The sequence below is a fragment of the Dunckerocampus dactyliophorus genome, chromosome 12 (assembly GCF_027744805.1).
Source record: "Dunckerocampus dactyliophorus isolate RoL2022-P2 chromosome 12, RoL_Ddac_1.1, whole genome shotgun sequence".
Lineage (NCBI taxonomy): Eukaryota > Metazoa > Chordata > Actinopteri > Syngnathiformes > Syngnathidae > Dunckerocampus > Dunckerocampus dactyliophorus.
In genome coordinates, this window is record NC_072830.1 from 817,424 (window position 1) to 830,387 (window position 12,964).

The 12,964-nt window shown below is 43.4% G+C and overlaps 1 protein-coding gene across 3 annotated transcripts in view; it reads right to left on the reverse strand.

Moving 5' to 3' along the window:
* The window catches only part of b3glcta (beta 3-glucosyltransferase a), a 60,703-nt gene that overhangs the window by 25,835 nt on the left and 21,904 nt on the right, over positions 1–12,964 (reverse strand). For all 3 annotated transcript variants that reach the window (XM_054793181.1, XM_054793179.1, XM_054793178.1), the window contains one exon: positions 1,344–1,453. In XM_054793181.1, the coding sequence (XP_054649156.1) occupies positions 1,344–1,453 (110 nt within the window). The remainder of the gene's footprint in view (positions 1–1,343; positions 1,454–12,964) is intronic.

Genomic DNA, 12,964 nt, shown 5'->3' on the forward strand with positions numbered 1-12,964 from the left:
AAGTACTGGGTACGACTCTCCGATTGGGCATCTTTGTGTGGAGTTTGCATGTTCTCCACGTGCGTGCGTGGGTTTTCTTTGGGTGCTCCGGTTCCCAAAAATATACATGTTAGGTTAATTGGAGACCCTAAAACTGCCCCAAACTGTAGGTGTGAATGTGAGTGTGAATGGTTGTCTATATGTGCCCGACCTGTCCAAGGTGTACCCCGCCTCTCTGGGATAGGCTCCAGCACACCCCTGCAACCCTCGAGGATCAGCGGCGTAGAGGATGGATGGATCATTGTGACAGTGGTTTGTTTGGCCTCTAGACAATAATAATAATAATCATAATAAGAATAATAATAAGCCTGTTTTTTGTTTTGTGACTCGGTTAAATAAAAGTTTATCTGTCCTGTCATATTTTTTATTGTACTTTCCTAAAATGAATGTTAAAATCTCATCTCGTCTTGTTCTTGTGGTTTAGTTACCGTCACCTCAAAGTTTTCTTGGCCATTTTGCCCCTCAGATCAGCGGTGTGTGTGTGAATGACTAGAATAGAAGTTCTAAAAGACTCGCTTGGCAAAAAGATTCCTGTATATCTCTGGACGACCTCACTTTTTCAAGAGTCAGTGAATCTTTGTTTTCCATATCAGTGGTGTTTACACAAATACACGTTCATGCGAGAAGTCATTTTATAGTGGATGGAAGCGTACTGCTTGATCACCGAGATCTTAACTTTAAGGTTTTATTCCCCAGGTCACTAGAGTGCGTGAATGACATGCAGAAAAGCTCTGAAAGTATAGAGTAAAGTATAAAAGTATAAATCTAGAAGCCCTGACTATAATATGACAACAATATCTTTGTCAATACGACAAAGATATTTTTGTCAATATAAATCGATGATTTGAAATACTACTGAGAAAGTGATCATATCTATTTATAAGCTATTAATTCATAACATTATTAATCTACTTATGTATCTGGACTCCAAATTGAAAGCAGAGAAATGCAACATAACGGAGAGCAGTGAAGCATACAAGCGTATTCAAGAGTCAAGAGAATTGCTACAAATTCATCCACGTTGGCAGGTCTACACTAATATTGAAAGCCCCCCCTCCCCTCCCCCACTATTTGAGAAGCGCTGGGTTAGAGCAACTTGTATTTGTACATGGTAATCTTCCTAAGATAGTTCCTTGACATGTTGGTAGGATGCTCCTGTAATAAGAAACGCTTGCTCGTAAGCCACAGAGAGGATAAGCAGCATAGAAGAAGGATGGATGGCATGGTCCTAGGCCATGTTTTCCTTTTAAAAAGTGGCATGAATCTGCTAAAATAAAAAAAGGAGGTCCCATCTAGAATCTTACCTCTGACTGAGCGCGTGCCTGCTGCAGTAAATCCGCCCTCTGCTTGTGCGCCCGCCTCACGTGAAAGGAGTTGGTTTGACTCTGGATGACAAACACGATCTCCTGAAGGTCTGCGGGGACACAGAAAGTTCCGAGGCGTGAGACCGCTGCTTGGCAAGGATCAAAAGCGATCGATGACATTCTCGCCGCAGGCAGGAAGGATAAGAGCTGAGAATAACGGAGGCGACTTCGGCTAATCTCCATTACGGGCGATAATAAGCAACACATCAAGTGCTTAATTGGCTATAGAGAAAAGGTAAATGTCACAGCCCAGACAGCATCACTTCATGAAAAATGTGCATGCTAAGTACCACAACAGCCTCGAGGTTGACAAAGAGCAGCCTTCCACTCGAGGCTGAGCAACACAACATCGTATCAACTTGATGGAGATTTGAACAACATAACTACATTTTTCCCTTGTTGTTAAAAGCCTGGAGGTGAACAACTAAAGAAAACATATTTTATAACTAGGATGGCCGCCAGTCCAGGGTGTATCCCACCTGTCGCCCAAAGTCAGCTGGGATAGGCTCCAGCATACCCCCGCGACCCTAATGAGGAGAAGCAGCATAGAAAATGGATGGATAGATGGATGGATGTCCGATAATATTAGCCCACAGATATTATCGTCCCAATACTGGCATAAAAATGTAATAAGGGTTGATATTGGTATAGGGCTTTTCCCTGGAATGAAACCAATCATACAAAAGTGCTGGATAGGCGTGTGGGCTGGCCTACTGCCATGGAGGCGTGCAGTAGCGCCGACACGTGGAAATACTTCATCACGTCCTGTGGTATTCCTGCCAGTCGGAACCGGGCTTGATATGTTGAAACCACAGGCGTGGGTGTGCCGCAGGTTGCACCGACGTTAGCTAACTCATTATCTTGTAGCGGTGCCGGCACGGTCTCGTTGTCTGTCATCAGTCGACATTTTTACCCAACTCAACATTTGGTCGAGGGTCACCAAATGTGGAGATGAGATTGACAACGCGACAGGAGTGGAGGTAGGCGGCACTAAAACTAAAAGTCTTTAGCCATAGCTAAGTGGCCTACACAACCTCATCAGCCGCAAACGCAAGCACACTTTATTAACCTCCAATAGAAATGTCTGAAACAATATTGTGGGGCACCACAATGTGTTCATTCCATGGCAGGAGATAAGTGATGTTACACATATCGGTATCGGTTGATATCGGAATTGGAACTTGAGAGTTGGCCAATATCGGCATATCAATTATGGGCAAAAACGCCATTATCGGACATCCCTATTTATACAGTAACCCCATGTTTTTAACTAGATGCCATAACTGTCCCCCGTTCGTCCTTTCACTTTCACAAAGACTCAGACTCAGACTGGAGCAAACAAAGCTAGATTTTCACTGAACTGAGTCCGATACATGTGTGCAGGTCTAATTCAGCTGACTACATTTGCCATTACATTTGAAATTTTTTATTTTATGTATTTACTTGTATTCATATATTTATTTTTATGAATAAATAAATGAAATATATAAGATCACTCATAGATGAATGGAAAATTGAGCCACCTGAATTGGAGCCGTACAGTCGTTTGTACATCAATGCGCTTGACGCACAGACGACAGTGATTTGCGGCTCTAACCAAATAAAAACATACTGCAATCATATTGAATAATCGGAGAAACAGTGCTGAAGATTTTCTTTGGGTATGTTGTCTCCCAAACACGTTTGCGCATCGCCATTTTGCAAAAGTGTATCACAAAGCTGATGAAATAAACACAAAATACAAATGGACGGAACTTGGGTTAGAGCTGCTGCGATTCCCAAGTTGAACATTTCCAGCAAACACATTTTGCTGCTGAGTAGCCAGCGTAGTCTGCACAAAATGTAACTAAAACTGAATTGCAGAAGACTGTAATGAATTGTTTAAATACTGTGGCACTCAGTGAGGAAACGGTAGCTCTTTCTTTGGCAAGAGCCAATCACTAGAACTAGCATCAGTGCACTCACAACAAGCTTGTCAACCCCTAGGAAATGGCAGGAGGTCATTACATGTAGCAACATAACAGGCTGACTCACGGTGTCATCTTACTTAGAACACTAAATTCATCACATAGCAACTTAACATCCCTTTGGCTCCCTCTGGTGGATAGAGGCAGAATTGCAGCGCCATCCACCTATGTAGCTTGTCCTCCAATGAACTGCTCTTCTAGCAGTAATGCATTATGGCTAGATGTTAAAATAACTGCTGTTTGTTATTTGAAACGGATGTTGGTACATGTCATGTATATTTCCTAGGTACCTTTTGAGTGTTAAGGTGCTGTGTGATAAGTTTAATGTTGTTTGTAAGATGAAACCGTGAGTCAGATGTTATGTTGTTGTATCGTTCGTGCCACAATATGTCATTTATGATGTGGACACGTGCGGCTGTATATGAACAAATCTGGTTTTCCCCCTAAATGTAGTGGATACGGCTTAAACACCATAAATGATGTCAGATGCATAACAATATATATTTAAGTGATAGTTTATTTTAAATATGCAAATTGGTTACAAAATAACTTTCCGTTTTGCTCACCATGTCATGCTTTTGGCGCCCCTGTCAGGACACCAACCCTACAAAACCATCTTTATCCTTAATGACGGTCGCAACAGTCACATGACCGATATTACAGAATGTCATCTGGATATGAAACTACTCACTACGGAATTCCGTGCACACCATCACACATGCCTGCACTGCAGCTTTGAGATCATTGTTGTCATTAAGCCAACTCGCTGGCCGCAATTCATCTTCATGTGACACCCGTTTAAGGCAGGCAATAGTGACACTGCTCAGTGATGAATGACATTGGGGCTGCACAAACAAGTCCACATTAAACCCCCGTGGCTCCTACGCCTTGTACAATCCAAACGGAACCAAAGGCAACAAAACAGATCTGTCATTTCGTCTTTGGCTCTGTGCGTTTACAGATGACAACCCCTAAAAGAGGAAAGCCGCCGCTCCCGTCTAAATGGAGTCTGCACTGCACCTGGCTGGATGGAATGACGCTGACAAACAGAACGGCTTTTCTGGGGGGGATTTGCAGCAGCGAGGCAGGAGGCAATACCGAGGAGCCAAGTCGGAGGGAAAGCAATACAGACATCTTGTTTTTTTTGCTGTTGGGATAGTTCATAATCATTTGCAGAGAATAGTTGTACATCCTTGGGAGTCATGAAGGTAATTTTCAGAAGAGGTCTTTTCAAACGTGCTTCCTCCTTGGGAATGGAATCAAAGCCAAGCTTTACAACACTGCCAAGGGCAGGGCTATTCAACTACATTGTTCAAGGGGACACATTTTCATAAAGCTAAGCTACCAACTGCAAAAACGCTCGTCAAAGATGTTCTATATGACAGGAGTGCTCTGCTGTTTTCAGGACTCTGCTGCAAAAATGTCCTTGGGAATCCACTACCGGCAACAGTTTTACAACAGTCCAATTTTTCTAGTTTTTTTTATTGAAATTCAAGTGGTTCAAGTCCAATGAATAGCTTGGAATGGTACAAAGGTAAGTGGTGACGTGCCAGAGGTTAAAAAAAGGTATGGTTAACTAAAAGTGCTAAAACTACTGCTCCAGGGAACACAAGGTGGGTCAACAATTGAAAGCTGTTGTGCAGAAATGGAGGTTGAACAAGCCTTGGCCCTTGGTGCAACTCATTCCTACAGGAGCACTTACTACCTCCTCTGTCTGCATAAAAACACACTGTGGTAGTATACCCTCATGAGCAGCAGTTGAACAGCATTGTACTGCAGAAAGTCCTTTGTTGCTCCAGAAACGGCAAGAAAAAAGGCAATTAATGATGGAAGAGAGACAGACCACCTGAACACTTCAAAATGGAGCTTTTTCCTCCAGGGAAATTGGAGTGGTCTAAAACTTTTGACCAGTAGTGCACGTGAAAACAGGATGAGGATTCTGACAACGGAAGGATAAATGACGCAATACCACAAAGTGACCAAGTCATGTTCAGATAGCAACACCACATTCAACCATGTTGGTCTCTTCCACCACTCACGACAAAGACCCCATTGATTCTGCAGCCCCCATGACAGGGCAGGATTCACTAAACTTTAGCCTCTGCATCTCCCAAGGGAGCCAACCTTTGGCAAAAGTCAAGCTTAGAGAGCAAATCCCCCCTCTGCCACCTCTGAATGTCCTCCTGCTGAGCTTGCTAAATGACTGCCTTTGCTGTGCGTGAGTGCATTTTCTGCTCCCGGGCGAGATAGCATCCACGCCGCGCAGGACATCAGCAAAGCCGGCAACAGCAGAGACTGACAGGCAAATCAGATAAAGCATTTCCCAATCCCTCATTGTGTAGATAAAACTGCGCTCTGTGTCGAGGCAAAGGAGAACTGAGGGGCAAAAGAATAAAGAAACAAATTAAGACTGAATTCACCGGCCTCGGCTCGATACTAATGGCTTTCGATTATTCATCAAACTGCATGGAGAAAAAGAACATTCCTGTGAGCGTCCTTCCTTTTCCTCCATCTTCCATTGTGTCCTTTTCCTTTCAGGTGAAAATCACCGTCTGGCACCATCTCGCCACTCATGACAAACCGTGCTGGGCCACAAATGTGCACTCAATATGTCAAACAAGACAAAACAGCGTGTCCCTCAGGAATAAAATGCTTGCAAAAAAAAAACAAAAAAAAAACAGTACAAAACATTTTGCTTTGATTGATATAAACTCATTAGCAGGAAGTTATTGTTTTTTAACCTTTAATAATGACTTAGAGTGCATGAGAAAGTGGAAAGCATAGCATCACATATAATGCATAGGGATGTCCGATAATATCGGCACACATATATTATCGGATCGGTATTGGCATAAAAATATAATATCGGTATAATATCGGTCAATTGGTATCAGGTTTTTTCCCCTATAATGAAAACCAATTTCTAAAAATGCTGTATATAGGCCTATGGGCTCCTGTATTTTCAGCCGCGCAAATTATGACCTCACCAAACCACGTCTGAAGCGTGCTGTAAGCAACCATCGGTGGCTAGTAACAAGCTAGCTTGCTCCTGACTAACGTTATGTCTGTCGTGTCTCCCTTGAATATTAAACTTGCGATTTGCAATGACTGCAAAGTGTTGGTTATGCAAGGAGGAACCAAGACTGCTTCCCTCAATACTTCCAATTCCAAGGGCAAAAGTATCGCACTGGAAAGCCAGCCCTTTTCTAGCATGCAAGATGCCGGAGTCTCCAACCTTGTGGCGTTCGCTGAGCCACGCTTTGCCATGGCAAGTATTTCTCAACAACAGTTGTACAATGTTGTTTACAGCCACGTCCAGAATCTAATTGCTGATTCTGTATCCATTAGCTTCACAACAGATACAGTATATGTTCATTCCACCACAGGAGATATGTGATGGTACACATATCGGTATTGATATCAGTTGATATCGGAATCAGAAATTGAGAGTTGGACAATATCGGCATATCGGCAAAAAAGCCAATATCGGAGATGCCTAATAATGCATTTCACAGAGGTACCAAACAAGTAAATGTGATATCATATTTGTATCAGATATTTGAAATACATGTGTTTTTAACATAATCAGCATAGGAATTGTCAGACTCTTTGATGACTGCAAGTACAGCCCTGTGATGCTTCTTTTTACAATATATTATCAAATGAGCCAAATGTATAATTTATCTGTACAAACCACTGTATGACTTGCTGGCACCAGCATCATTCAAGCATGAATGAAGACCTGCCAACGGAATACATTTTATGAGTAATCCAAGCCCAGAGGCAGCGGCAGCCTCATCTTAAAGGAAAACTGGACTTTGTTTTTTTTTTATTTTGCCCATCATCCACAATCCTCATGTCCGCATCTACAAATGTGAAAAAGTAAAAAAAAAACAAATTGGCCCACACTCAGCCTGCACTGTTAGGGTTAGGGTTAGGGTTCCAGTTAGGGTTAGGTTTAGGTCAAGTTTTGCAAGGAGTTTTAATGAAATCCCTGGAAGAGACATTGGTTTATTTATTGGACCACAGTGGCTACGTGGTGAAAGATGCAACTGGGTTGAAAATAGTATACCTATAAAATGACAGACGGAAGGTTCCTTGGGGGGCTAAAGTCAAAAAGCCCCGGTCACCTTGGAGTAGATTAATTCACCAGTGGAAGCGGGAAGAGAAAAATACTTTGTTCCTTCGACCCCCCCTGACTCCTTTAATATTCCACTGAAGGAGCTTAGGAGAGAAAAAAGACATTGAGATATATCGAAAGAAATGAGACACAGGAGGCCTCTTCCTCCTTCTCATCTTCTCATAGCGTGGAGCCTTCATCCAAAGACCACCGACGTCTGGCCTCTGGCAAACTCAGTCTGCCGGCTTTGAGATTGCACTCGCCATCTCCGTGTACGAGGCTCGCCCCCCTCGGCGTGATTAAAAGGATCAAGGGCGCCAAAGTGAAATATGTTAGGCGTTTGTAGGCGTGTGTGTGTACATATGCTGGACTGCCTGCGGCCTCTTTGCCTCATTAACACAAATCAATGGTGACACTTCCTTGGAGCGGCGGGCACGGCGGATGAGGAGGAGGCAGAGAGTGCGCTGTGCTGAGGGTGCTGCTGTCATCTTCATCAGTGCACAGTGCAGGTGTGTGTAAAGGTTTTATGACGTGTTTGTGACGTCACAATGTGAACAATATGCAACACGCATAGAGCGGACAATGTTGGGAAGCACAAGGTCATGTCAGTAGGAGCTCCGCTATGCCTGAAGAGCATCCAGAGACCACATCCAAATCTTGTGTCAGCAAAAAAGGAACCGACCAGGAAAACAACCTAACGTTCCATTTCTTCCCATATTTGTTTGCGTAAGCTAACACTTCCACTCATGAACCACTGCACACAAAAGGGTGAATATTTGTCAAAGCTTGCACCCCAACTGTGTTATTATTTGTGCTACAATTATGCCACATGGTGGCACTAGTGATAAACCCCAAAGTTTGACCCTTTATGTTGGACTGGCTTGAAATTTCTCACACAGCTTACAAAACACCCACTATAAGTTTTGGGTGTTTAGGCCAATTTCCCCTGGACTGCCCATAAGACACGAAGCATAATGACGTTTTGAAGATCTCTGCATTACATGTATGCTTACAAGCCTTCCACAGCATTTTCAACACAACAGTCCTTTCCCCTCATCACTCTGTCCATCTCTGTACTTTTCTGCATGATCCACCAGGCAAAGTGAGGGGGAACCACTGCTGTAGCTACAGAACCGAATATCCGAGGTCCAACGTGAAACTAATTTCACTACTGTACAGCGCCGACATGTTTGCATGGTGGTGTTGCCTTTTCTTCTTGCGGGTGGCGGGGGACGAGTGGCAAACCAGCTCTGAGGTGCATTACCTCACCTACCGTGCTGGAGTGTGGATAACAGTTACGAACGTGATACGGCAACCGGATAGGCCCGATCCCATTGCAGAAGCCGACATTATCTCATCTTCAAAATACAGCGGATCGGCAGCCAATCCTGATCCTGAAGATCAGATCGGGATACCCCAAATTCAAACGGTCAACAAAGGTGAAGTATCTGCTGCGCAGGTGAGTGGGAGTGTAACACCGCCTCTGTACCACCATGCAATGCATTGCATTCTGAAAGCTGCATACAGCCCTCCACAATGCAACCCAACCAACCAGCGCCAGAGCCAAGAAGGCAGAGCTTGGACCTAATCCTCCATCGCCTGGCAGCGGAACCTCGCCTTCCTGGTGAACCATGCATGGTTGTCCAGAGTGTGGCGCAGGGGCCATCTGTGGAACGTGGCTCATTGCAGACATCAAATGAACCAAAACTCAGCAAAAGTGGAAAAAGAGCAAAAAGGCATAGGATAATGTGAAAAAGATAAAATGCTGATACTAATAACCAACACAAACACAAAGATTTGTCTTTAAATATACTGTATGTATAACATTCTTTTTTATTATTAAAAATATCAGAAGGACAGCTGGACAGCCGTGACATAAATAGACAACCACAAGTAGATAAGACAAAAAAGCCAGCATTTCAAGAATGTTTGACGTTTATCCATCCATCTTCTACCGCTTATCCGAGATTGGGTCGCAGGAGCAGCAGCCTAAGCAAAGAAGCCCAGACTTTCCTTTCCCCGGGTACTTCGTCCAGCTCCTCCCGAGGTGTTCCCAGGCCAGTTGGAGACATAGTCTCTCCAACGTGCCGTGGAGAGACGTGCCCTGAACAACTCCCCAGGGAGGCATCTGGGAAGCATCCTGACCGGATGCCGGAACTACCTCAACTGGCTCCTCTCGATGCAGAGGAGCAGCAGTTCTACTCCAAGTTTGCCCCGGATAACAGTGCTTCTCACCTTATGTCTTAGGGAGAGCCCCACCCTACGGAGAAAACTCATTTCGACCGCTTCTCCCGCCATCTTGTCCTTTTGGTCACTACCCAAAGGTCATGACCATAGGTGAGGGTAGGAACGTCGATCCACCGCTAAATTGAGAGCTTTGCTTTTCAGCTCAGCTCGCTCTCTAAACTCCTCCAATTGGGGCAGGATCTCATCCCTGACCCGAAAACGGCACTCCACCGGGTGAGAACCATGGACTCGGACTTGGAGGTGCTGATTCTCATCCCGCCGCTTCACATTTGATTGCGACTAGATCCGGTGAGAGTTGAAGGTCACGGCTCGGTGAAGCCAGTAGGACCACATCATCTGCAAAAAGCAAGACCCAATCCTGTGGCCACCAAACCGGAAGCCCTCAACGCCCTGGCTGCACCTAGAAATTCTGTCCATAAAAGTAATGAACAGAATCGCTGACAAGGGGCAGCCCGGGAAGAGTCCAACGCTCACTAGAAACGGGTTCGACTTATTTCCGGCAATGCAAACCAAACACTGACACGATCATACAAGGAACGAACCGCCTGTATCAGCTGGTCCGATACCCCACAGTCCCGTACTTGATGTTTATTTCTATTGTAAATTGAGCGTCCTGAAATGGAGGACACCTGGACTGTGTTCAAGTAGCAAAGTTCCACGGCAGTCTTGTGCCCACGACAGGACTTCTAATTTGAAATGACAAATGTGTGCTGAAGTCTAAATGGCAGAAAGATGCTGCAAGCGGGGCCATGGGGCACAAGTGAGAACAATGATGCTGTCATGACACCGGCGCACACGTCTTCACTGCCGGAGCGTAATCACACATGATGGAGACTGTCAATGTCTCATTTCCATACTCTGCAGATATGACTCCCCGGCCATCCAATATCCTGAAGATTACCACACGAAACAATCTGCGCCACTCCACTGACTCGCACCATGGAGACAAAGTAACGGTATCATTGCTATAGAGGAAATGATGGTGCCGATTCCTCATCTGGCTAAGCACAGCTGGGAATGAAGTACATTTTTGTACGTGAAATGATATTGAATCATGAAAACCCATTTCAGTACTGAGGATTTTGATTTGGCCATTTCAGAAAGTTCTTGATAGCAGAGTCCAAGTGAGGTGACTTTCAATCAGACGTTCACTCATTAATAATAAAGACTTTTAATTGTCTTGCATCGCACAGAAGTGTGGTGGACTTACTGTATCTTCAGCTTTCACCAGGAAACGTTACTGTCCAAATGAGACAAATTCTTAATAATACATTTAAGACGATACAACAATCTGAATGATATATGACTAAATGAATGAGAGTGTGAAAGGTTGTTTATGGGTCTGCACAGTATGTGCTCTGTGATTGGCTGGCCACCAGTCTAGGGTGTGCCTGCCTCTCGCCCAAAGTCAGCTGGGATAGGCTCCAGCATACCCTGAGACCCTAATGAGGATTAAGCAGCATACAAAATGGATGGATGGAATTATATAATAGCTTTGTTAGAATATTGTAACTTTTTATTTTTCTATGTTTTTTATGTTTTACATTATTTTTCTATTATACAGGGCCAGGCAAAATGATCTGACACATTAGTAGGTTAAATAAAAGGTGCTTTCATTGTGGAAACGTTTATCAAAACAAACAAATCTGTAACTGCAACACAACAAGCGTTCCGTTTGCACTTCAATGGGTAGACATGATCCCGTAGCAGCTGGAAACACCATCTTGTTATGGTTACCAACTTCACAGCTAGTGGATCTGCATTGAGTGTGTGGACAATAATGGATCCCATTTGACTGATTAAATGTGTAAAACATAATGAAACAGAATGGCATTATATGTACTTTTCCAAAATAAAAACACTTTCTTGTTTCTTTACTTTATTTGCCTTTTATTTAACCTACAAATGTGTCAGATCATTTTGCCTGACCCTGTATAAAAAAATATATAATAATAAAAGCTAGGGATGTCCCGATTCAACCTTCAGGATCCGGATCGGCTGTTGAGCCGCTGTATTTTGAAGATCGCATCATATTGACTTCTGCAACGAGATCGATCAATTTGCGTACATGATCAGACTCTGACCTTTAACCCTCATATCAGTTTTGAGTGAAATCTGATCAGTGAAGTGAAATGTTTTCATGTGTTAAGGTGTGTTCATGTGAGGAAAGTGCTGGCATGATAATAAACATAGCCGATGGAATGGGACCTTGGCACCACTTGGCGCTTGTGCCCTACTTATTTCTATTTACGTTTGATACTGACGGGCAGCTTGCAGTCACATTGCATTTTTTTGCAGATTTTCTTGTTTTGTATTTTTACAATTATTCAAATCTTAGCAGCCCTGCGTTGAATCCCTCCTATACTGTAGGTAGCAATGCTCTTCACAAGACTGGTGCAAAAAAGCAATGGCTCTTGCTTGGTGCTGATAGCGTAGTTTCCTCACCACCCCTCACTGTTTATGTTTGCTGCCAATGAGAACCTCATCAAGTTTGCTGCTATTGCATTTGCAGTGAGAATGAAAAACAGATCGAGGTTGAACAATAAAACAGAGACAGGAAAAGAGAAATATGGTTTAAGATAGAGGTGGGATTAGCTCCCCGAAGTGGGACACTACTTACAGGAGACATTTCTGACAGCTGCCAAACTGTGGCAGAGATGAGATTAAATAATTGAGCAATTCCGAGAAAAACAACAATTCTATCCTCAACAATTGAACGGTACTTTACTCCCATTTACAAATGACATTTTTACATTCCATACATCCACATTATTCCCATTTCCAAAGTTTTAATCAAATGATAAACTTTGTGAATTGTAAATAAAATAAGACATGAATGAAAAGTGTCATTTTTCCAAATGAGCACAGATTTGATTATCCTAACAGGGCATAATTAAAACGCAATGCTTTTGATGAAGAACACAAGTAATGCAATCCTATAATCCACTTGTGTGCATGTGGTTAATAAATGATGAACTCATATTTGGAAGGGATGTCAAACTTTTGTTTCAGCAAAACTCCACAGAAAAAAATTAATTAGGCTTCTGCACATTTCATAATAGATTGCAGTATCCATCTATCCATCCATCCATCCATCCATCATTTTCTATGCCGCTTATCCTCATTACGGTCGTGGGTATGCTGGAACCTATCCTAGCTGACTTAGGGCAAGAGGTGGGGTACGCCCTGGACTGGTGGCCAGCCAATGGCAGGCACATATACACAAA